Source organism: Ictalurus furcatus, chromosome 2 (assembly GCF_023375685.1).
Source record: "Ictalurus furcatus strain D&B chromosome 2, Billie_1.0, whole genome shotgun sequence".
Lineage (NCBI taxonomy): Eukaryota > Metazoa > Chordata > Actinopteri > Siluriformes > Ictaluridae > Ictalurus > Ictalurus furcatus.
The window spans coordinates 32,686,106-32,713,078 of record NC_071256.1 but is presented as its reverse complement, the minus strand read 5'-3'; the positions used below and the strand labels follow the sequence as shown (position 1 = coordinate 32,713,078).

Below are 26,973 nucleotides of genomic sequence, written 5' to 3'. Positions count from 1 at the left end.
TTTTCTGCTAGAGAGCAGAATTCATGTTTCCCTCAATTATTGCAAGTTCCCCAGGCCCTGAAGCAGCAGAGCATCCCCACACCATCACACTTCCACCACCATGCTTGACTGTAGGTGTGATGTTCTTTTTGTGGAATTCTGTGTTTGGTTTACACCAGATGTAACGGGACTCCTGTCTTCCAAACAGTTCCACTTTCGACTCCTCAGTCCACAGAACATTCTCCCAAAAGGTTTGAGGATCATCAAGGTGTCTTTTGGCAAAATTCAGATGAGCCTTAATGTTCTTCTGCGTTAGCAGTGGTTTTCACCTCGCCACTCTTCCATGGATGCCATTTTTGACCTTTATTGTGAAAAAGAGAGAGGCCTGTAGTTCCTGATGTTGTCCTTGGCTCTTTTGTGACTTCCTGGATGAGTCATTGCTGTGCTCTTGGAGGAATTTTGGAAGGTCGGCCACTTCTGGGAAGGTTCACTACTGTGCCAAGTTTTTCCATTTGGAGACAACGGCTGTCTCTGTGGTTCTTTAGAGTCCCAGAGCATTTGAAATTGCTTTGTAACCCTTCCCAGACTGACGTATTTCAATCTTCCTCATCATTTCTGGAATTTCTTCCCATTTCAGCATAGCGTGTTACTGCGTAAGATCTTTTAACCAACTTCACGCTGTTGAAAAAGTTCTATGTAAGTGTTGATTTGATGGAACAGGGTTTGCAGTAATCAGGCTGTGTCTAGTCCAGCTGAACCCCATTATGAATGCAGTTTCATAGATTTGGGGAATTAGTAATGACAGGGGCAAATACATTTTCACACAGGCCCAGTTGGTATTGGATAAGTTTTTTTGCTTGAATAAATAACTATCATTTAAAAACTATATTTTGTGTTTACTCAGGTTGCCTCTGTTTTAGCTGAGATTTTGTTTTATTTTCAGAAACAAATTAGTATGAGATATACACAAAAACAAAAGAAATCAGGATGGGGCAAATACTTTTTCAAAGCAATGTACAGTATATATATATATATATATATATATATATATATATATATATATATATATATATATATATATATATATATAGGTGGTATGTCCAAGTACATTCCCTCTCTTGCTGGTCTCATATGCCTCTGTCTGTCTGTCTGTCTGTCTGTCTGTCTGTGTGTGTGTGTCTGCGTGTGTGTGTGTGTGTGTGAGATTGCATCAGGAACAAGTTCCTTAGAAGGGAACAGGAATAAGGGGGAGGGAGAGAGAAGTGCATGAGTAAAAGTGGTATGATGACTCGAACTCGATAGATCGAAAGAGAAACCAAGTGCGCCAGACGTTTCTGTCCAGTGGTCATTTCTTTATTTTCATTCCCACAATATCTCACCTCAGCAAAAAATATATATATATTTCCTTATGCAAAGCATCTTACACATCTTCCAGCAAAAAAAACAACAACAAACAAACAAACAAACAAACAAAAAAACCCCCCCCAAACATCTAGAAGCCATGGATAAAAACAGAGTGAACTTGGAGCTGATTAGAGTTGGAGCTTTTACCGTAACAATCCTCATGGCAGACAGACAGGAAATAAACAAAAACCTGACCAATAGTTTGAGGCCAAACTTCAGTCAGTTGTGTCCCGGTTTCTCCCTTTAGCAGAAAAGAAAAAAAAAGAAAAAAAGAAAGAAAGACCTGCAAAATATCAAGCTATCAAGCTGTTATAACACGTGCGCACGGTGCCATTTATAGTTATGAATAACAAATATAACAGTATATACTGTAATTGCTGTCATGCATATAAAAATGGTTCATACTGTATACGCTCTTGCACATATACAATTTGTTAAAAATATGCATTCCTTCTTTCAGATCTGAAGCAGGACAGAGACATTCTATCAGAGTAAATCTTTGAATATATCATGGTAAGAAAAGTTCCTACATTAATACTGAATCTGTGCTTATGTATCATATGTACAGAAATCATGACAAGCTTGGTTATATTATGTACAGGATAAACACTGCAGCACTAAGCATGCTTCCGATGTTTCCCAAAGCCACGAATTAAAGCGGCTCTCGCTGAAAAAAAAAACTAGCCGAATGTACATCGACACCCCACAACTCCGGCATCTGTTTAAGCACTGAAGGTGTCAGTTTCATGTCAGTGGGCCTCATTTATCAACCATGCACCTGGATTTTGACCTTAATTTTGTAACACTGTACATTAAGGTTCCCTTAATTAACATTATTTACCGCATTAGTTAACATTAATACACCATGAACTTCAGTGTTAATAAACCCGTAGCAGAGCTACTAACATGCGAGAAAGACTAGCAAGAAAAATCCTAGCATGCAAAAAAAAAAAAAAAAAAAAAAAAAAAAAAAAACCCCAGAATTTTACCACAAAACCCCAAATAAAAAACACCACAGGTTGGTGGTTCCATGCTAACAGCATAAACAACAACAACCAGATCATTCTACCGACAGCAGTCCTGCCCTCGTTTTCGATTGGTTCACAAATCTTAGGCTTTGCGAATTTACAGTTAAAAGTTGTTGCAAAACAAATTGAGCGATGTGGACTACTTTCCGTCCCTTTCCCCTTCAGTGAATTGGTTTTTCCACAGGGTGATGTTTTTTTTTATTGCCGTTTGGCCTGACTGCTGCGTTTAGCTGTATATTGCTAGAGCAATTGCTAAAGTCAAAACCGTAAATGCTATAGCTAAACCGTAAATGTTGGCATGTTAACAATTTCACAATAAGTTAACACACACGATATGGTCAAAAGTGCGTTTGTTGAACATCCCTTTCCAGGTATAGTCCCCCCTCCCCCTCCTTGCTGTAATAATAACCTTCACTCTTTCGGGAAGGCTTTCCACTAGATTCTGGAGCGAGGCTGTGGGGATCTGTGTTCATTCAGCTACAAGAACAATAGTCAGGTCAGGTACTGATGGATGAGGAAGCCTGGGGTAGTCAGCGTTCCAGTTCATCCCAAAGGTGTGCAATCGGGTTGAGTTCAGGGCTCTGTGCGGGACACTTGAGGTTGTTTTTTTTTTTTTTTTGCCAAACCATGTCTTCATGCACTTGAAATTGTAATACTACAGCATACAGAGACATTCTATACAATTGTGTGGTTCATGTTTTGGGGGAAGACCACATATGGGTGTGATGGTCAGGTGTCCACATAAATCGCATCATCTTCCTAAATGTTGAGAACTTGATCTTTGGTCTCCAGGCACAAAACTTGCTTCATTAATATGTTCATGATGCTGATTGTAGTCCCGATTTTACTCAGGGACGATATGCACTGTTGAGTAATCATCTTAGTTGGTTCATTATTGAAAAAAAACCCCAACATCATTTAATGTAAGTGTTAGTTATGTATTGTTGTTTATGTAATGTATTGTGTAAGGATACGGTTTGTGTTAATTAATGTGTTAAATAATGTCAGGTTAGAGACCGTTAATATAAAACATATAAACATTAGAGATTTAAGCATACCTAACAATCCCTCCCTCTATTTACCTCCGTCTATCCTTCTGTTGAGATACACATGATCCTGACCCTTTCTGCTCTCCGGACCTGCCTGATCCATCCTGATGCCCTACATCTGGATGGAGCTCTCATCAACTGGAGACTTCATTCTGCTACTGAGGACGACCCCAAGCAGTACAGCCTGGAGATTGCAGATGATGGTACCGCTTGAAGTACCATGGAAATGCTTTTGTACATCAATTCCACGTGGACATTCTCGCTGTGGTTGCTGGAACTACGGTTGCTGCGATGGTCTTGGGACTGCAATTCCTACATACAATTTTGCACTCAGGTCTCCTTTAGTGAACAGTGGATTAGTTCAACAAACAGACTTCATATAAAAACCATAACGAACTTCACTTTACTTTCACACTATCCGGTGTTACCCAGATGAGGACGGGTTCCCTTCTGAGTCTGGTTCCTCTCAAGGTTTCTTCCTCATATCATCTCAGGGAATTTTTCCTCGCCACCGTCACCACCGGCTCGCTCAATAGGGATAAATTCACACACTTAAAATCTCTATCCTGTGTTTATATGTTTCTGTAAAGCTGCTTTGAGACAATGTTCGTTGTTAAAAGCGCTATACAAATAAAATCGAATTGAATTGAATTATGAGTGGCTGGGTGACACATACACACACACACACACACACACCCTTCCCCCATGGTCTTGTTTTGCTTGTGCCTGTGACTCCACTTGGCTGCTTAAATAAACATTTACTTAAAGGATGTATCGCACATGTCTCCTAAATGTAGTCGATCATCCAAGACGTGTTTGGTGTCCAAAGCTTGCTCCTTTAGTTTTTCCACTTGATCTATGAGGTTAATTTCACTAAGAAGTAAGTCAGCCAAATGTATTTTGGCCAAGAGTGTGGACTGCCCTAAAGTGCTAGCTACAAGCTTTCCTTACTTCTTAACGTTAGCATTGTCGCTTTAATGGAAATCTGAAGAGGCATCAAACACGTCTTGGTATTCGGGGTAAATGGGAAATCGTGTAGATGTATTTTCGTATTTAATTTGTTGGGGTTTTTTTTTCCCCTATCTTTGAGTGGCATCATGTTCTGGTGTGTTAATTCCACACCCACACACACACACACACACATTATGGGAGATTAATTATGCTAACAAATGACTGGAACACACATGCAATTAACGATCAAGTGCAATTCATGAAGATTTCCACGTGGCTAAAAACAAACAGATCATGAATCAGACTTGGAATGTGCTTCATTTTGTCGGATCGTGTTCGTGGGACGCGCAACTTTGATGAATGAGGCCCATTGGCTGTCCAAAAAAAAAAACAAACAAAAAAAAACAACAACAACAAAACATTTTAAGAAGTAATAGACTTAGTTATTCATCTGTATTCTTTCATTCTTCTTTTGCCATTTTCATTCTAGGATTTAAAAATTCCCTTTCTAACTCTACTCTTCCGGTGGGATTAAACTCGAGAGTGTTAACCTGCACGACAGAAAACGATACGTTAACTTACTTTCACTAACCAAACGACAGGCATTAGGGTTATGGTTAATCTGGAACGCAGCTAGGATTAAAATACTCTTTTCTTAGCTTATTTATGTTGGCTAAAGATCACATTAGTCAGTTTAGTTCGCGAATACAAGCAGAATTATGATATATCCATGCCCAAATCGATTCTCAAGCCTGACGTCCATGTCAACCTCTTGCGAATGCTTGTCAAAGTCTGAAATTACAACCGTCCTGGGCAGCCGTTTCTAACTGCAGTCTTTAAGGACGCGAGACTCGTAGGGTGCTTTCACGTATGTAGCGTCCGAACCAGTTGGATCGAAGCATCGGTGCGTTTTGTTTGTGTAGGTAAGAGCATAGCATGAGCACTCGGATTGGACCGAAATAACCGGTCAGAGAGTGTCCGAGTGAACTCGTGAATTCCGATTTGACTCTGAAAGCTGTGTATTTTATGTTGTAGCGGCTAAACTGAGCCACAAGGCACAAGCTGAGCCAAATGGTGAAGCTGTAGAGCTGTGAAAATGTGAGGTTGTTTGTTGCACAGGAAACGGGAGGGTAGCGCAGCGGTTAAGATGGTGGACGGCTGATCAGAAGGTTGTGGGTTTAAATCCCAGCACTGACAAGCTACCACTGTTGGGCCCATGAGCAAGGCCCTTAACCCTCAACTGCTCGGTTGTATAAATGAGATAATTTTAAGTTGCCTTGGATAAGGGCGTCTGCTAAATGCCGTAATGTAACGTGTGCTGCAAAAAAAACAACAACAAAAACCCCCACTGAATAACTAATTTATATTATATAATTATCTAATCATTTATTTAGCGCTGGCTCCGCCTTCTACAGGAACTTGACAAAGGTTTGTTTTACCATCGTTGTATTTCCGACCAATAAATAAAGACATTTTACAAATAGGTCTTCAATCCTACCCCCCCTTTCTTTTTTTTTTGCTTTTGGGTTCTTTAATTATGTGCAGTGTGAAATCAAACCGTTAACTGAAGCGAAAGTGTCAATTTCGCTCTTACACGGACTACCAGGCTAAAAAGGAAAGATGTGAAAGCACCGTGGTACGCTTGCTACAAGTCACCAGCTAATTATCACCTCTCGTGAGTTGAATCAAGGGTATTAAAACTCGAACGTGTGGAGATTGCAATTAGAAACAACTGCCTGGAGGTGATATTAAAAATAATAATAATAATAATAATAATAATAATAATAATAAAAAGCTTAACGTAAATGAGTTTGTTCCTCAATCCAACATGCTTTTGTGCCTTGTCATCATCCGTTCATTTTTACTCGTCGCTGTCTCATCTGTGTATACATTCACGTAGCCTTCATTTCCAGCTCCAGACTTCCTCACATGGTTAATTCGTTTTCCAGACGAGGGGCTCCTGCGTTGGCTTCACTGACTTGCTTTCTCCCGTGGCTGCACCGAATCCTGGATTACGAGTTGCGAATGTCCAGCTGCCTCGAGGAGAACCTCTTCAGGGCTGCTCAGATTCACCAGCTCGGCGTCCTTCACCTCTATGTCCTCCTTGTCCTCTACTTGCTGCTCTTCAGCTTCGTCGTCAGGCTCGGCTTCAGGCTCCGGCTCCTCCTCACCCTCGCGGATCTTCTTGACGTAGAAGGTGAATGGCGGCACTCGATAAGAGGTGATCTTCGAGCGGGCGTAGACCTTGTTGTCGGATTTGAGCGACTTCTTCATCTTTTCACGAGACATGCGAATCTTCTCTTTGCGTTCCTTGTTGGGTCTGATCTTCGTTCCTATCTTGCCCATCTTCTTCCCGAGGCTCAGCTTGGTCTTCTGGAAGTTCTCGCGGGTCCTCACGCGCGTCTTCTCCAGGTTCTCCTTGGTTCTCTGACGGGTTTTCTCTAGGTTCTCTTTGGTTCGCTTCTTGGTCTTTTCCATCTGTTCCTTGCTGAAGGCCTTCTTGATTTCGTCCACACGCTGCAGGCCGCTGCGCTTGATGCGCGCCACCCGCGATTCCTCCACGGTTTCCTCGATCTCGACCACTTCATCCGTGCCTTTTGGTTCTTCTCCCTCGCTCAGCACGTGTTCACCCTCCTCGCTTGCTGCCGCCTCGGGCTTCTTAGTGGTCTTCACTGCCTTTTCTTTATCCTGAGGGACAGATGGATCAAAAACACATGGAGAAAAAAGATCAGGAATATGATAAACACCAATCATCATTTTTTATATAGTGTTTAGGAAATGAAGAGTCAATGACTACCCTGAACACATGTATAATCAGCAATTTTGCATAAAGTAGCTTCCAAAACAAATGCGTCCCTTTCAAAGCCACGCCCCCAAACATAGACCTCATTTACATGGACAGCAGTAATCTAATTATTGACCTTATTCTGAATAAGACAGTATTGTGATTAAGGTGTTTACATGGGTCGCTTTTAGAATATTCCTTTCATGTTCCCGTGTTACATGTTATAGAACATAGACCGATTAACGGCACACGTCATTACGTCACCGCGCCACGCCGTCCGACGTCCCTCCAGAATTTCACGTATCGACATACGGTTGGTCTTCGTTATGGAACCGTATACAGTTTTGGTGTTTTTATTTTTTACGAACGCTTCAAGTGCAGGTAATTATTTGCCATGCTGTACGTGCTAATAGACGACTGCTTGAAGCCGTGGACTGCTTCCCAAACCACGTACTTACCGTCTATATAGTAGCAGAGATGCATGTATTTCTCCTACTACAGGCCTATAGTAGGCACGGTTTGGGACGCAGACGTGCTCTATTGTTTGCCGTTAAACGGTTGAGCACTGCCGTGTATGATCGTGTCCCATCTCACAATGAGGTGAAAACTCCCACACGACGTTAATAATGTGATTAAGGTGTGTACATGTCTGTAATACATGTACAATGGGGCGGCTGTGGCTCAGGTGGTAGAGCGGGTTGTCCACTAATCGTAGGGTTGGCGGTTCGATTCCCGGCCCACGTGACTCCACATGCCGAAGAGTCCTTGGGCAAGACACTGAACCCCAAGTTGCTCCCGATGGCAAGTTTCTCCCGATTAGCGCCTTGCATGGCAGCTCTGCCAGCATTGGTGTGTGTGAGTGTGTGTGTGAATGGGTGAATGAGACGCAGTGTAAAGCGCTTTGGATAAAAGAGCTATATAAGTGTGCCATTTACCAATTTAATACACCTCGATAATGCGACTAAAACAGGAATACTCCCCACGTCTTAATTCCATTTGTGTTCACTTCGAGTATGACCTTAATCGGATTAATTTTTTATAACAAATTGCTGTTTACGTGCTAGTTTCTTAATCAGAGTACTGTCTTAATCGGGTTAATAGTGGATTATTGTTGTCCGTGTAAACGCACTGAGGACGTAGAAAACTTTCTGAATTGACAGGCAAGTAAACCCGCCTGCTTGTTTTGATTCATCGCACATCAGTGGTCCAAATCTTGTGGTTTTTCTCCTGTTTACACACCCGTGTAAGTGTTTTAATTTAAAATCCACTGATCCCATCTTTAACCCTTGAAATTCTCAGGTTATTATTCAGCTCTTCATATTAAAGCGTATGATTCAGTAACTACTATGAATTCATCAGTAGCTGCAGTGAAACAAACAGGAAAAAGGAGGAAGGGTGTGTAGTCCCAAATGTGATGAATGTAAATTGAACCTGTAACACACACTGGTTTTTTTTTTTCTTTTTTCCCCTTTTTGTCTTGACGGATTGCTTATTTGATTTCTGGGAGGAGACCATTTTCCCCGCTTCGCCTGTAATCGACATTCCTGTCTTCATGCTAATTTAATACTCCTGTGTTTTGAACTCAGGGCATGTTATCAGGTCTTTGTGACATGGTGAGCTATAATTAAGTGGATAAGGGTAGGCTTGGGCGGTGAAAATGTATTAATTTCTATTACGTTCAGTCAGGCGTGTTGTGCTCAAGAGCTCCACCTAGTGGATATTTAACACGCTGCATCTATTGTGATGCAAAAGTGCTGTTTCTGATCTCTCATCCCCTACAGACCATCCTTTACGGGTTTTTTTTTTTTTTTTTTTTTCAACAGTAACTGACAATTGAACTCTCTCACATTTTTTTTTGGGTCACGTTGGCAGGAAAAACAAACAAACCCTTTTGCTATAGCAATCAATATAAATGTCACATGCTCATAAGGCAGCTTTCACATCAACCGCTATGTACACACCATGAAACTGAAGCACACATTCATACTGAAAGAAGCGTCTAGAAAACCCAACAGGTGAGAAACAGGTTTCCCACCACACACGCACGCGCACGCACACTACTAACTAACTACAGACTTCCTTGTGTCTGCAAACGCAATGCAGTTATAAATAAGCAAGGCTGACTAAAGCTAGCAGCTCTCAGGATTTAAAGCACACACATTTGAAAGGACTCAATGCACTAGTGCTTTCATGTGATAAACCCAACAGGGTCTTAATGCTATCAGTATTTTATTAGATCTGATGATCAGCTAATGAGAAACAATTACTGATCCCTGGTCACATATATGTATGTGGATTTATTATTATTATTATTATCATTTTAATCTAGATGCCGAGATGGCATGAAGAGAAGGAGGAGAACTGAAAGTGTCTATGAGAATGAAAACACTCCATGGAGGCAGTGGTGGTTATGGTGGCACCTTAACTAAAGCAGGTTTTTGTGATGTAAAAAAAAAAAATAATAATAAAAATCAATAAATAATGAAACTAAGATAAATAAAGTCAAAACAATCAGAAACATTTTTAGGGAAATAAGGAAGAAGGTATAAAACGTACAATAACCTAGTTGCGTAAGTAAGTGTGCACACCCCTACATTACAAACTCACACTATTATTTTATTACACCACTCAGTCTTTTTGGGTAAAGGTCTATCAGCATGGCATATCCTGACTTGGCAGTTCTTGGCGTTCTTTTACTTTACAAAAAAACAGCCATTTTAACAGGGGTGTGTATGGGTATTAAAGTCTGATCATGACTGAAGGGGACTTGGGCGCAAACTGTTATAGGACAATAATGATTAATTGTTCATTATTTTCCTAGAGCACTTTTTTTTTTTTTTTTTTAAAGTGTTTCATTCCTCTTATACCAAGCACTTTGACAATGCTGACTATATATTTATTTAAAAAAAAAACAAAACACCAACGGATCAGACTTAAAAAAAAGGAAAAAAAATCCATTTATAGTTATGTTTAATGCTGTAGAACATCCATGAAACAAGTTAGTTCCTGTTATCATTAAACACACATATACATATTTATATATACACATTAACCTGCAATTTCTAACCAATCAGATTAGAGAATTCAAGTGTGCTGTGGTATAAATAGATGTACTGCATTAATGCTACGTGCTGTTATCTGATAACAATGGTGCGAGGATCACCTGCGTTATGGATTGAGTGAAATATATAGGGTCACAACAGTTTAAAAACAGTATTCTGAGTAAAATCGTATATAGGACTCCCATTCGTATTGGATTAAACACTAGATGACTTTTGGTTCGTAATGGATGTGTGCTTCAAAACCAAGTAAAAACACCCCCATCTGGTGGTGGGAACCGGAACGAGATAGCCACATTGCTGACGATACTGGAATATTACTATGAATGAGGGTCTCTCTCGCTGTCTCAATCCTCAGGGTCCAATAAAATAGCCTCGGTTGCCTTATGTGGAGTTGTGCCCGAGTCCAAGGTGTGTATGTGTGTTTATTTTAGGTTCGCCTTTCCCACTCGCAGGATTCCATCTGTCTCATTCCCTCATTCCCTGGATGGGATCCATCACTTCAGCGCCTCATTCCCTCCGGAGCAGGCCTTGATCACTAGCTGTTATTGCACCCTAATGAACACTGATACTCTCAGCACAGGAACAGCTGGCTGATGGCTGGAAAGACTGATGGCACCGGCCTTGAGAATGAGCCTAAAGAAACACAGCGGCACGGAGCGTAGCGTAGCAAAGACGCTCAACAACGATGGTGATGTCGGAAAACAAAGAACAGCTGTTCTCACAGAGCTCCTTTATCGTCTCAGAAAAAGTCCAAAAACTTCTTTGATGCCATCCGACAGACAGCAGCGCAGCACACAAGACCGTCTTCTCTACTCACCGCTAACTGTTTAACGCAAAAGACAGGATTCTGTTAACTTTCTAAATCCTGTTTCACTGTGACACAATCAGGGTGTTCAGCAGTTTTTCCTCATTCAAAACTGCATCTACGTACTGATAAACACGGAGAACTAATCAAAACGCCGCCTTCTTGATTCTGAAGCTTGTGACCAGAAAAGTGTACAAAATATATCAGATGTCCTGTAGACTGTTGGTGGCGTGTCTGAGGCTAGGACTAGTGAACTATCAGCTTGATTTGGAGTGTAGCATTAATAATTTAGCCTTCCTCAGATATTATACAGCTAGTAAACAAACAATAGGATTTAATGTATTTATTGACAAGCGATTACAAAGCAAAGCAGTTATCCCGTAACAGTATAGGCCAATAGGAAATTAATCATTTTACATGGAATAACCAATGGTCTAGTCTAGCATCGACTATAGATACATTATAATACAGAAATGACTGTTGTTAATTAGCATTTATATGAGATATAAACTATAAAAAGCCTTCCGGGTTACATAACGGAAAAACAACCAGGGAAAACGAGCCTGTGCTTGCTTGCACTGTATCTACTAAATAATGAGCAACGAGACTAAAGATTTGCAAATTAAGAATAAACGTTTGTAAAAACAAACCAATAAAAAAAAAAGGCTGTTTACGTCTCTGGGGACGGGAAAACTCCACAGAGTTTATTTTCTCTCAGGACCTTCAGCAGAGGCATTAACCGCATTCACACCTTGTGATATCCTTTTTTAATTGTCGCTTTAAAGACAGTATGGTAACAAATATACAGCGTTTCTTAAAGGAGCGGTTTAAAAAAAAAAAAAAAAAAGTGTTTTTAGACCCATAATGAGCATTTGATTTAAAAAAAATCTCTTCGAAAACTGATTTGCAATATCGCAGTAAAACAGATCTTGTTCGTTTCTCCGGTGCAGGCCTTTCATTTATCATTTTCTGGCCCGGAAATGAGCGCCACCCATTACTATAAGGCTTGATCGTTTTCCTTAAAAGGCTGAGGGTTGGGGTTTGTTAGGGAGATTGATAAGATGCTGCTATTCACCTCACTAGCAGTAAAGTTTGAAAAACTACAAACTGCTTCTTTAAGACATTTTGGCGAAATCACAATCCCTTTAGACTCCGGGATTATTATTTAGTTGTTTATTTTAAAGCATCTGAGCAACTAAAGTAAGAGTAATACATAAGGGAGACGTTATGAGAGTGAGGAATATGAGACCCGTCAGAAAATGATTAACATTGGGTTAAAGTTACGCTACATGTTTAATGTCTTTGCACTGCTCGAGGCGCCAAGACTGTTAGGGGATCTTGGGCCACGCCCTCGGCTCAAAAGCTCAAGAATTTTGGCGAATGATTCAGGATTATTTACTTGTTTCATAGTTTTCTTTCTGTCCAAATCTCTGTATATTTGGAGACATGCCTGTCCAGTAGCAGATCAGATTCACACCAGCATCATGACAGGAAAAGAAGTCATGTTTAGTGGGTTTAAAAGGTCCACCTTATATGCAGAAATTACTGAGCCAGCAGATGGACAAATATCCTTCGGGGCGTCGGAGAAAAACGACGAATACTATCGGACACAGGGAACGTACTTGTGTTTTTGATGCGTTACGCTAAACAAACGATCTCCTCACCGAAAACGTCACCGTAACAACAATTACACAATCCTTTTATATGGAGCGTGCTAAGTGCTGCAGTATTTATACAAGTCTTTATATAGTGCATTTATAATACCATACATGACACTTACAACACAGCACATGATGTTTAACTGTGGCAAAGTGATCCCCTGGAATACAGCCCATAATTATCTGATGGCATTTCAAAACTAAACAAATGCACGCGAGGCTATTAAAGGCAAAAGACCTCAATGCACCTATTCCATCAGAAAGACACACTAAAAGCAATCAGCGCAGCAATGACAGACTGACAGCTACCCATGTGACGCTGCCATGACGACCTGCAGCAAACAGAAGTACACAAGCAGTGCTCAACATATCTGTGTATATGGTACAGCAACATGCAAATCGAATTAATTATGACTTCTGAAGAGGTGTGTGTGGAGAGAGAGAGAGCGAGCGAGAGAGAGAGAGAGAGTGAGACAGAGCGAGACAGACAGACACATTGGGTCTCCTGGGAGGAAAGATGAAAGGAATACTGAAGATGAGTGAGAGAGCAGCTGCTCTGCAGCGTCCAGCTCTGCTGTACAACAGCGACTCTTCTAGAACGGCAGTCATGTTAAACCTTTAATCCACCAAATCAAGCAGAAGGCATTGTTACATTTACACAATTTTTCCCTTTGCACCAAATGTGCTTTTGTAGCGTTGCACTGGGGCTATGAGCTTAAAGCTGCTTCAAACAAATATGGAATGCTTATAGCTACCAGTTTAGTGATGCATGAAGTGCCTGAGAATTTTTACTTCCTTTATGAAATTTCTACACGCATATCCACATATAACTCGGGTGACTTGTAATGTTTCCAGTCTTCAACCGTCTGATTTCAGTGAACCTGGCTGACGGGAGTGGAACCTGACGTGACGATCTGCTCTTGTAGCCCATCCACCTCAAGTTTCGTGCATGTCGTGCGTTCTGAGATGCTTTTCTGCTCACCACGGTTATAAAGACTGGTTATTTAAACCAGTCTGGCCATCCTCCTCTGAACTCCCATAGAAGAACTCCCATGCTCACTGGATGTTTTTTGGTTTTCCGCACCATTCCACGTGAACTCTGTAGACCATTACGTGCTAAAATCCCAGGTGATGAGCAGTTTCTGAAAGAGTCAATTCAACAACTCTGATGTTTGATGTGAGCATCGACTGACGACCTGATACCCTCATGATCTAATGCATTGTCGTTAGTGGTTGCATGGTGGATAGAGAGCACGTTATATACATATTAAATGGCACACAGATAAAATAGGTGAGGATACATGCTTAAGTCAGGGATGGAAATCCTTGCTCATCCAACTCAGCATTTTTGCATGCACAGATATCAAAGTGTTTCAGAAAAGATCTATTGCAGATGGCAACGTGAACACTTGTGCCAAGTCAGTCATTGGCTGCACCGCTCTCTGGGTGCTATATTAAGCCCTTGGTATTGTAATTGGAGCTGGATTCCATTTTAACACTACCACCGCAGAGTCTTTCATAATGGCAGCCCGACACAGACTTTTCACCCGTTTATCTTCATTAAACACGGCCGATTGACCGGCTGCTGTATTATGGAGATTACTGACACTAAAATGTGCAGCAATAGGTGATTTTTTTGGCCTATTTTGGAGGACAGAGCATTACGGGTGAGGCGAGTTCATGTCCATAGGTTGCAGGGTGCACAGAATTCCCTGAAGGCCGAGGGGTGGTATGAGGACAGCTATCTATTGTTGGGACAGGTATGTCCTAGAGTGCATTACCTTGTGTCAAAAAACAAGCAACAAGCAAACATACGGTTCACATAAAAAACACAAGAGAATAAATTCACTGTCCTTTTAAGAAATGCTTTTTCAAGCTGTTGTTTCTATATTTCTAATTGACTATCTTAAGAAATGTGTAGGTTGGGTCATTTGAAAATTCTACGTACCTACCAGCAAACATCAAAATAAGAGATTCTCAAAGCTCAACGTTTTCAAGGCAGTCATAGATGTGTCTTATGTCTGTCCCTGCTGTAAAGTCATCTTGGGTAACAGTCTTTACATAAGACTGACCCGAACCTTTATTTGGAACATCTGTTCATTCATGCAAGGATCCAGTGAGCCAATCATGTGGCAGCTGCACAACGCATAAAGTCATGTAGATACAGGACAAAAGCTTCAGTCAATGTTCACATTAAACATTAGAATCGTGGGAAAATGTGAGCTCAGTGACTTTGACCATTGCACTGAATGTTAGTGCCAGATGGGCTGGTTTGATTATTGCAGAAATCCTGGGATTTTCATGCACAACAGTCTCTAGAGTTTACACAGAATGGTGCAGAAGACAAAAAACATCCAGTGAGCAGCAGATCTATGGCCAGAAATTGCTTGATGATGTGAGACAATGGTCAGATTGGTTTTGAGCTGACAGGAAGGCTACGGAAACTCAAATAATTACTCTTTACAAGCGTGGTGAACAGAAAAGCAACTCAGAATGCATATCACGTCAAACCATGAGGCGTGCAGGCTACAGTGACAGAAAACCACATTAGATTCTAATTCTATCAGAACAGGAATCTGAGGCTACTGTGGGCACATGATCACAGGAACTGGACAGTTAATAATTGGAAAATGTCACCTGGTCTGATGAATCTCGACATGCAAGATGGTAGGGTCAGAATTTGGAAGCAACGAATGAATCCATGCACCCAGTCTGCATTTTTGTCAACATTTCCGACTGGTGGTGGTGGAAGTGGTGTAATGACGTTGGGAATGTTTTCTTGGCACACATTGGGCCACTAAATACCAATCAAGTGTTGTTTGAATGCCACAGAATATCAGGGTATTGCTTCATCCTGTTATGGCCACACTTTATCCAGCTTAACAATGGTAATGGTCTGCACTTATATAGCGCTTTTTTAACCTTAGCGGTTCCAAAACGCTTTACACTGGTTCTCATTCACACACACACACACACACACACTCACACACCAATGGTAGCTGCCATGCAAAGCGCTAACTTTTAGTGGACAACCCGCTCTACCACCTGAGCCACAATGGTTACATCCAGCATTAGAAGGCATAACTCGTGTCAAACTAGTTCAGTGAAATCTATGACAGCGCCCCAGATCTAAACCCAACAACTTTGGGATGAGGTGGAACGGGAGATTCGCAGCATGAATATGCAGCTGACAAATCATGTCAACATGTACGAGAATCTCAAAGGAATAATTCCAACACCCTTTTCCAACGCCAAGAACTGACGCCGTTTTGAATCTGAGTCAATGCACTCAATGCAATGTAACCATGTTGGAAATATCACTGGCTTTCTCACTGGCCAGTGCATGGGTTCTGATGGGTTCGAAGCCAGGTTACCGTGGTTTCCAACCACAACAAATGCTCTGACAAGCCATAGGCTTTCATAAGAAATGGAACATGTCAGGTTGCAGGTTGTATGCAGTGTAAGCAGATGTAGCACTTCTATTTGTCAGGTGTTATGACGGAGCGAACATAGCAAAAACTAGCATGCGACGTAAGCTGTCATGAACTTATAACATTAAAGGAGTCAGGCATGTGTACAGAAATCCACAGGAGCCCGTGCCATTTTGTCCTCAAACTGTCCAATTGGTTTCATGACCTGCTTTTGTTAGGGAACAATGTGCGAGCTCATTTTGAATAGCAATCGACTCCAACCTTGCCTTTAGTCATTTGGTTTCTCTTTCTCACACATGCGCACACTCAGAAACTCGAGTCATATCTTAATCTTCAATCAGTTACTGTGGTCCCGTGCTTCATTCTGTCTAACACCTTTGTTTGTCACTGTCTGGTTTCTACCGAGGCTTATTTCCTCAACGACTCAGCTTCCGAAACAGCCTTCGGTTTGAGATCAATAAATACAGTACCACTAATCCTGAATAAAATGAAATGAATACAGTTAATCCGGAGTGTGTTTGCTCCTGCCTGTATGAGAAATTAGAAGCCGGACATGGCCGTGTGCTCGTCCGGCAACGTTGCAGAGCGTCGACTCGTTCACTGCGACTGTTCCAACGAGCTGTCACATCATCTGATGGTATTGTATGACAATATTAGCAACACGGAGGCTGGTGCTAATAAAGAAGCTAGCCAGAGAGAGCAGGCGACCGGTTCGAGTGAATGGGATGCTATTGAAAGATGGAGTAGATGAAAAAGATTAATGAGAATAAAACGTGATGAATGAAGACCTGGGAATCACTCATGACCCCTGTTGTTTTGATTTCTAAGCACCTGGGTATAGAGTGAAGCAAACGACAGCTGAGACGTGACAAAAATGTTTTTCTCTGCCAGGTTCTCAGGTCCAGCTACCCCTTATAGGTCAATTCGTAGCGATATAATTAGTAGCCAAGGTCCTGATTTGCACACAGCAGGCACTCTTTACAACCATGGTGAGCGGAAAAGCGTCTCAGAACACAAAACCTACCCATTTCTTATCTATAGTGTGTGAACCAAAAAGAGTGATGTTCCAAACAGAGGCCCGAAATCATCGCTAAAAACCGGACAAAAATGGCATAAAGTATTTGCGGCTGAACGAAAACAGAAAAAAGGATTGGCTTGATGCCATAAAAGCTCTTTACAGCTGTTTCATTAGAGCAGAAATAATCCCAAATGGATTCCTGCTCTGCACATAGGTGCACTAATAGCTTCTACACCTTATTTAGTGCAATACATGGCCGATATTAAGCTATTTATGATTCACCCGGTGACCTGGCAGTGAGTTTCTTTGCAGTTCAGCGAATCGGTTTTATTTTTTTTGTCGTGGACGGTGTCTAAGAGAAAGTAAAAGATACTTTAGTCAGTAGTACTTACTTAGGTAGTAGTGGTGGTAATAGAATCTGGTAGTAATATATTAGTATCAGCCATGGTTTTGCCTTTAGATACACTTTATGGTCATTATGGCTTTCCAGCACATAAGAACAACCGAAATAAAAGAACAGTTATTAAATAAAATAAAATAAAATCCACAGTCAGAAGAGCTAACTCTGACCAGCCCTTAATCCTGTTTATCATTTGTAAGGTGAAGTTTAGACCTAAACGCGTCTTGTCCTGTGTTTATGGTATCGCGTGTGGCCCCTGACGATCCGGGTTTAATTATAAAGCGTCCGTGTCAGAGCAGAGAGCAAGCGATCTGAAAGAATGCGGCTATTCCGGGACCTGAAACAAGATCACCTGCGACGTACGGTCAAATCTACACACGCAAATCTCTCACGATCCTAAATAAATAAATAAATACATACATACATTTTCGTCCTATTAGGGTTGTAAATATTTAGACTTCTAACAGCCAATCAGGTGGCAGCAGTGCAATGCATAAACTCATGCAGATACAGGTCAATGTTCACATCAAACATCAGAATAGAGGGGGAAATGCGATCTCAGTGACTTTGGCTGTGGCGTGGTTGTTGTTGCCATAGAGAGGAGAAAAAAGAAAAAAAAAAACCTTATCTGAACTTTTTCCAATTTTCAGCTGTCCAGTTTGTGGCGTATACTCCGATTCCTGATTCCTGGCTGACTGGAGTGGAACCTGATGTGGTCTTCTGCTGTTGTATCCCATCCCCTTGGAGATTCAACATGCTTTTCTGCTCAACACGGTTGTAAAGAGTGGTTATTTGAGTTACCGTAGCCTTCCTGTCAGTTCGGACAGGGCTGGCCTGCATGATTTTATGTACTGCGCTGCTGCCACATGATTGGCTGATGGGATAACTGCACGAACGTGGGCCGTGAGTCTACAGTACATTAGCAAAAAATGCTAATCCAGTGGTGAAACCAGCCTATTCTACCAGAAGACGGGTAAAGCAAATGTAGACATTGGAAAGTCAGCAAAGTCTTTCTTTAACAAATGGAAATATTTATTTAAAACCGCAAAAAATAAATAAAATCTCTCTTTAAAATGAATGTATTTAGTATTGAACATGCAACAGGGAAGTGTTATTGGGTCATAAAATATAAACCAGGAGCTATATTCCATTCAATTCCAGAAGGAAACCATATCTTAATTTTAGCAATAACGTCTTATCTTACAGCATTTTATTTTAAGTTAGTTAAGAAATCCTAAACTAGTAAATAATCGTATTATTAGTCGCATCTGTTACCTAGGGACCCGATGATGCCCGTACAGCTGCTGGACACAAACTAAACCCCATCAAAGTAATCTAAAATTGCCCCCTGTTTGATTTATAGTCCACTATAAAGGGTGTAATAGACATCCTAAACCACATATAATGCTGTTTATAGGGAGCAGAAAGCCATTTCAGAGTCAGCCCTAGTTACACAGCTACTGTTGTAAAAATAGAACATTTTCGGTCTCGCCAAATCCAGTTCGGACAACTCGTGGAAGCCGGAGAAGCGTTTCATCATTGAAACACATCACGTAATTTTGCTCAGCTATAACGAGCGTTTCGATTGTTCCGTGTGCAATTTTGATTTCTTTTTTTTATTAAAGCCAGTTAACATGCCAGTTAATGTTAGTGAGCAAGCTAAGAGTTGTCCAACACTGGTTTATCAGGGGAATGGTGTGCATGCGGGCATTTTGACTATTTGCATATTCACAGGAATATTTGCATATTTCTACACACACATGTAGGCGATTTCCCACGATGGACCCTTGAGGTATTATAATGTAGTTGTCTGAAATGTTGCTGCTAGTTAATTTCCTCATGGTGGAGACAGTCCAACGTTCTCAACATACCCTCTCTCTAACTGTTTGGGGACGGCGGGGAATCAATTTTACAGAGATCATTTACGTGGACCCGATGTCTGCAACCGGATACGAGTTAAATGCCAATAGTGTAATGTAAAGCCTCATAGGACATTCGTGCACAGAAATCTGAAAGTAAGAACACACACGCAAGTGCAGCTGTACTGACATTCTCAATCCGGCACCTGTACACACCTGCACGCTTGTATTCGTGTTCACGTTCTACACCCTCCACAAGTATTTCGGTTTTTATTCCGACCTGAAAAGTCTTCTCTCAACCAGCTAATGACTATTACACCGCACTTCAACTCAGTGGTCTCCCGCTCACCTTATTTACAGTTCAAGTTAAAGCAACCAATCAAGTTCATCAATGTAGGAGAAAACGGTCAGTAATCCTGCCAATTTGTCATCTGTCAAGACATTCACATGCTACAAAAAGTAGTTAATGCTTTGAATATGGATAAGTCATGAGAGTGAATTGTTGAACTTGAGAATGAGTGCCCTGGACCCTACCTCATTTTAAAATATGCTGGAGTAAACAAACACTCCACAAACCGAATATGATTAAAAAAAAATATTTGAAAAAGCATGTTCAGGTGAAGTGAAGTGCTAATTTGCTAACATTAACCAGCTATATCTAACTAAGTTAGCCTGTTTTCTTTGCTAATGCCAGGCTAGGCTAGCATCTATTCCAGTAGCTAACATAATGGTCAATACAGGTTATATTTACAAGATATTTTACTTCTGATTCATTCTTTTTTTTTTTTCTGTCTTTAATTTATTTATTCATTTTCATATGGTTCATTTACATGTGATTCATTTACATGTGATTCATTTACGTATGATTCATTTACATGTGATTCATATTCAAGTGATACATTTTCATGTGATTCATTTTCATGAGATTCATATTCAAGTGATACATTTTCATGTGATTCATTTACATATGATTCATTTACATGTGATTCATATTCAAGTGATTCATTTACTAATTTGCTTCTCTTTAAATCCAGTTTTAGACTGTGATATTACAAAGGTCTTTCCAGATTATTATTACTTCTGATTCATTCTTTCGCAAACTATGTAGTGCTAGTCATGCATATAACTTGGGTATAATTTGGTATAATTACTTACTGATTTCAGCTGGTTCCTTGCCCTACCTTGGAGAACTGCTTTTTCTTAGCGTGTTCAATACTTTTTTCCCCCCTTGTTATTCCGCTTTATTACACACAAATTTATTTATGGACTTTAATGTTGTGAATGTTTTATTGTCATATATCAAGAAGGAACTCTGGACTTCAGTTCCCATCAGCCACTGCACTGTACTACATCAGTGTCACATGACCACCTGCACCTGAATTTAACGTTTCTTTTAATGAGCGCGTTTATATATAGCCACTGTTTGCACTGCTTCCTTGTTTTACGTTTGTCTTACATTACCGTTGTCCATGTTACCGTGTTTTGGTTCTGTTAGTTTATGTTTAGTCCTTGCCACAGTGTTTTGCATTAGTCATACTATCTTTTGTGTTTTGCTGGTTTATTTAATAAAACGTTTAAAATCTGCGATTGCTTCCGCACCAATCTTTGAATCGTGACATTTATATTTCCGGATTCTTCAGTTAATACCAAAGTCTGATGAAAATTACATGTGAATAGCCTCATAGGAAATTATATTTACTGAAAAAAATGTTGACGCATTCAATAAGTATTTCCCCCAGTGTATGTGCCTTATTTGGCTAGATACTTGCATTTTTAATAGAGCAAGTTTTTGACACGTTACCTATACTTTCACTCAAGTATAATGTCTCAGCACTTTTTCCACTCCACATGGCAATTCTTCCTCAGAGGAAGCAGCTTGTAATGGGACTGAAAAGGAGCCTGAGTAAACAACTACGACGTAACAGAACATGCTGCGCTTAACAAAACATTTCACTGTCTACCAAAAAAAAAAAAAAAAAACCCTCCCACACGAGTCACACCTGCAGAGCCCTTTCAGCTGTATGCACTTTGTGTGTATTTAAAAACCTGAACATTGCGACCAATTTTTTCCGGCTTCCGCTCTGAAGTTTTAAAAAGGAAAAAGAACTAAAACTATTAGAAATATAAAAACGTTCAAATCTTTGTTCAAAGTTCCTCTAGCCTTCCTGGGACTACTCTCTGGCACTAGCACCATTAACCAGCATTGCAGACATTACCGCATTCTGAGCTATATTTAGCCTGTCCATGAGTGGAGAAAAGTGAAGGGTGGGGCGTTTCTGGGTGACACTTTCAGTCCGAACGCCACCCGCCGCTTTATTCTACCCGATTTCAGTTGGCTTTCCAAACACCTGCAATCCAACACGCTCGTATGACACTTAGTACTACTGCACATCAGAGAAACACGCATTAATTCATCTGACACCAAAGCAACCGGCGTCTGTCTGCTCCCGTATTAAACAGACGATTAAGTGCTGAAGTCTTGAGACTGGGACATTTCTGCTAAAAAAGAACGTATTTCTATATAAAGAACATTATCATATTATTAGATATAACATTATCCTTATCATATCATATTATTATAAGAGATTATTTAATGAAGTAGGGAATAAAACATGACCGGGTGTGCAGTCATAGGAAAATAATCAACGACAAAAGTTGACGTGATGCGGCCCGACACAAAGCGGAGTCACTGTTACAATCCCGAAGTGGATTATTTTCCAAGAACAGCATGTTTTATTCTTCTTATATTCCATATTGTGGAAGATCCACAAAACTAGCTCACTTACACTAAAACAGATATAAACCGTCATTCCCTCACCAGCGTCTCATTTTTACGTTACCAAGAACATGCCACGCCCTCGGTCTGGAAGATTTTCCCGTGAAGGAACGTTTACAGCTTTAGCTCCGATTGTTACAGGGCGCCGACACTGGAGACTCCTTCCGAAATAGATATAAAAGTCTCCTAATAGAAAAATTCACCATATCAACAATTATACGTGTGTTTTAATGTTTATACGGAGCGTTACTATAGAAACAATAATATATGTGATTTGAGTTACAGCTTATTACTAGGAATTACTTTCAGAGCTGCTGTTAAAGAAAATTATAGGGGTGTAACGACACATTCTGGTCACGATTCGATTCGCGATACTAGCTTCACGATTTCGATTCATTTTACGATTCTCCGAATATTTTGAACAAAATTTGAATGAAGAATTATGACGACTAAAAAGACTCCTTTAAATAAATAAATACATAAATTCTGAATCATAAACATTGCAAAGCACTGTGCATTTGTGTCTGTATGAAACTAAAATCAAAAGTGGTTATGAACCGAGGTTTAACATTGCAAACAAAATCTGCTTAAGATTCACCATATCTTACGATTAAATAAAGACAGTGATAAATTCTCCCCCAAATTTTGATTGAATAAACAACGTGTTTGATCTGGGGATTGAAACATAACGAGCTCCGAAGCAGAAATAGAGCTCCAAAGTCGGCTAAAGGGCCGTTTTCCGCAGCCTCTAGTGTTGTTTGAAAGTTACCGAAGAGCTCTATTGAACCGTTATAACATGCTCGTATAACAACCGTATGACGTATAATGCGCGTTGGTTGCAATCCGGAGCTATCAGTCTTCACAAGTGCAGATTTCACAGGCTCTCTATGAAAGAATGTGATCATGTGACCGCGTGCTCTCTATATATTTTAGCTCTATGGATTACGCAGATTGGGAACTCCGATTTAATACATTGCTGCTTTAAATGAAAATTTACATATTTGATGTTTTCAGTTGTTTACACGGTGGTAGGGTTCTCATTTCATTAATACTGATTGAGACCATGGCATTGTTTCACGCCCCTAAATACAAGGTAAGTAGTGTGTGTGTGAAAGTCTAATATGGTTATTTGTCCAACAATAAAATGCGGGTCAATGCGTATCCAGGGAAAATAATATTTTAGGACATTTCAAGCTCACTCAAAACAAGTCTCATATATAACCCATATTATTTGATAAGGTTTACTGTGGTGATTTATACACGCTGTGGTTATGGTTACACTCGCATGCTATAATCAGCAAATCTAAATTCTTAAGACTTGCAGACTTAGACTTACGACTGTCTAACACGATATATGGTGGATAAAATAGAAGCGTCTTCATCCTACACCGTCCAACCCGAGCCAACTATCTGCCAAACAGAGCACTTGCACACATCCGTGTACCGTCACGTGCTAAAACTGGAGCGAGCAAGATAGTGAATGATTGTGATTGCGTGAGAGAGAGTGAGAGAGTGTGAGAGAGAGAGAGAGCGAGCGAGAGAGAGAGAGAGAGAGTGGAAGAGCCTGACGACTTTGTTGTGCACATAAATAGTTGAGAAACGTCCTGATTTATACGAAGAGTCACGCAAACAACAGTGTAAAAACATGAAACACGTTCTTTATGCTTCGGTTTTTAATGAACGAACTTGTTCTGTGGGTGGTATTACACAAGAAATCGCAATACTCGCAATACACGATACGATTTATATGATACACAATATGCATCACAATATACAGGTTTGCTAAGAAACTTAAAAAAAAATAAAAAAATCTACGAAAAGAACTTTTTGAAAAAACTTGGGGGGGGGGGGGGTAAAAATATTCTGTAGCGAATTGTAACATTTAAAAAATATTTTTTAAATAATATAAATAGATTTTATAATTTTTTAGAACTATTATTAAAATAAAAAAAATATATATGTAAGTCAACTGCTTCCGATCAGAGTTAACCGATTGTAAAGGTAATAAAAATACTGACGATACCCGCGATACTGTCACATATCGTAATATCCATATGACACCGTCACATCACCAAGCCATACTGAGGGAAATTTAAGTTTAAGGACGTCTGGTCCATGAGCCTTGGTGAATTAATTACATAAAATGCCACCGACACAAGTCTGCGTGGAAATCCGTAATAAGCTCATTTGTATAAATTGTTATTTGTTGTTAATATATTACTCCGTTTCATGCTGACCAATAATTCATAATGAACTAGCACTTGAAGTGCCACGAATGATTTCCTTCAAAGCAAAAAGGATCCGGTTAGAAACACTTTTTATAGAATTCACACAGCACAACACACCTACCAGAACAGTTATGGTCGTCCCTTGCGTATATTTTACCAGTCATATTCAGAGGCACTACAGTTTTTGAAGAATTTTCTCTTAGTTAAGCTTTATAAAAGCTTCTTTTGGAGAAAAAAAAATGCCAAATTTGGGCCAGATATCAGCGTCACGTTTATGTGTTATTTTATATAAAGCCAGTAGAGATCATTCTAGAAAAAAAGAAATCCCACTTTTAGTTTGATCCAAAGCGACAAAATGAGCGAAATCCATTCTGAGCATAGAACCGAGGCTGAATTAATTATGCTCCTGGCGACGTGGAAAAGAAAATACTTCATATTATGGGTTTTATTCTTTCACTATTCATTTTATTAACATCCGACGCGAGGAGTTTTTCTAGCAGCGTGTTTTTAAATGACAAAAGGTGTCGAAATAAACACGGGAGCCTTACTAAATGGCTTACGAATGACTCTCATTCATCACGCAGATGAAATTTGACCCTACAAAGTGATCACCTATTATACCGGTTCCCAAAGAACAGAACTAATGCAGTGATTTTATGGTTTCATGGTCTGCTAGATCAAACCAGAACTATTCCAAAGACCAGAATAGTTGCGCTATAGTGATGAGTTTGCAATTTAAGAATATGATGTTGAACAAATGTCGACGTTAATACTGTAGTCATGTACGAAGTATTTCTTCTCCACATTAGAAGGTCAGTTTACTTCAGCCGATAAGTTTTCCACAACTGCAAACGCATGAGAATTACTCTAGCTGAAAGTAACGAGCGTGTACGTGTGGAATCCGCACTACGCTTCTCTTCGCAACTTAACGTCAATAAACTTTGGTTATATCTGTGGAGCGGAGATATATATATATATATTATATATATATATATATATATATATATATATACACACACACACACATATATATATATATATATATATATATATATATATATATATATATATATACGTGAGCCAGTTCAAAAGGTTGTTCTATCTTTTGACACGGTGCTGAGACTTTCTGATGGCGAATGTGGAATGCAAGGCCAAACCCTGCACAGGAATCCCTGCGTGCTTTAAAGGGGGTTTGGAAATATCACGCACACTTATTGCGTATATTATTATTATTATTATTATTGTTATGTCGTGTCCTAATAACCAAACATTCAGCTTGTTTATGAACTCATTTCGTAATCTGATGAGGACCTACTCCTAAAATGATGCTTAACGGTGATATAATCGGCCCTAAAAACGTCACATTCGACATTACAGCCTCCTCGTCTGCTTACCTGGAAGATGAGCACTTTGAAATTCTTCCTCTTGAGCAGCTCCTGCTCGTTGTTCTCCAGCTTCTTAATCTGACCCGCCTGCCTCTCCAGGTCGGTCCGTACGCTCTTCACGTTGACGTTGACCTTGCGCACCTTCTCCAGGAGCTTGGTGATCGTGCCGGCTGTGCCGCCCTGGCTCTTGGCTAGCTTGCTCAGCTCGCTCTGGATGCTGGTCATGTTCTTCTCCATGCTCTCCTGCCGGGACTCCAGGCCGTTCTGCGTCTGCTGGATCTGATCCACAATGCCGATGATCTTGTCCAAGAGAGATAGGACCATCATGCCTGTCGCTTGAGCCTCTGATTTCTGGGAGTCACTGTTGTCCAGTCCCAGCTTCAGATCCACTTCTCTGGACAGTTCATCGTCTTCGTCATCATCCTTATCGTCGTCTATATGTTTGTGGTTGGAGGCCGGAGTAGTTACTGAAGGTTTGGCCGCCGCTGTGACCAAAACGACCTCGTCGTCGTCGTCAGAGATTTCGCTAAGAGCCACGCGACCCAATTTGATGTTCGTCTCGGCCATGGCCATGTCCACACAAAGAAACAAAAAACCTAACACACTAGCGTACTAGCAGCTGCAAGCCTCTGGGCCGAGGTGTAGGTACGCAGTCCTGGTGGTAAAAATAACACCCTAAAAAAAGCCCAATGACCGTAGACACTTGGGAAGCAGAGTGAATCCTTGTACTTGCACTTTTCTCCAAACTCCTCCTGTCTTTTCTCCAACAAGCCCTGTCTTTCTTCTACACATCAATATAGAATGTTCAACCTTTCAGAAGCTCCCTCGCTCATTTCCTCCCCCCACTCTCTCCAGGCGAATCTGTGCCGGGACGTTGGCCAGCCAGCGGATGCAGAATGCTACAGCACCGAGCTCAAATACCACGGCTTGTTGTGGAACCCTGCTGTCAAACCCTCCCCTTCTCTCCTACGCCCCTCCTCCTAACACTGCAATTTACTGTAAGGCCACACCCACACTGACCATCTCCAGCTAGACCCTGCTCTTCCGGAGCCTGGCAGAGACGCCGAGAGAAAAACAAACGCACATACTCACACACTTAACACACACTTCTAACATAGCTTTGAAATGACCTCTGGCAAACGAACACATGGTCAT

General features: G+C 40.6%; 1 protein-coding gene across 3 annotated transcripts; it reads right to left on the bottom strand.

Annotated features, from left to right (window-relative positions):
• Positions 1 to 1,106: 1,106 nt before the first annotated feature.
• Positions 1,107 to 26,973, bottom strand: cavin1a (caveolae associated protein 1a). 3 transcript variants are annotated; one of them, XR_008384759.1, is made up of 3 exons: positions 25,828 to 26,973; positions 3,494 to 7,099; positions 1,107 to 3,275 (listed from the first exon to the last, which is right to left on the bottom strand). XR_008384759.1 is itself a non-coding variant. In XM_053615288.1 (2 exons), the coding sequence occupies exons 1-2, from the start codon at positions 26,389 to 26,391 to the stop codon at positions 6,383 to 6,385; spliced, it is 1,281 nt and encodes a 426-aa protein (XP_053471263.1). In that variant the 5' UTR covers positions 26,392 to 26,973; the 3' UTR covers positions 1,107 to 6,382. The 3 variants fall into 3 exon arrangements, 1 of the variants encoding a protein (XP_053471263.1); XR_008384758.1 differs by having other exon boundaries at positions 1,107 to 3,772; positions 3,868 to 7,099; XM_053615288.1 differs by having other exon boundaries at positions 1,107 to 7,099.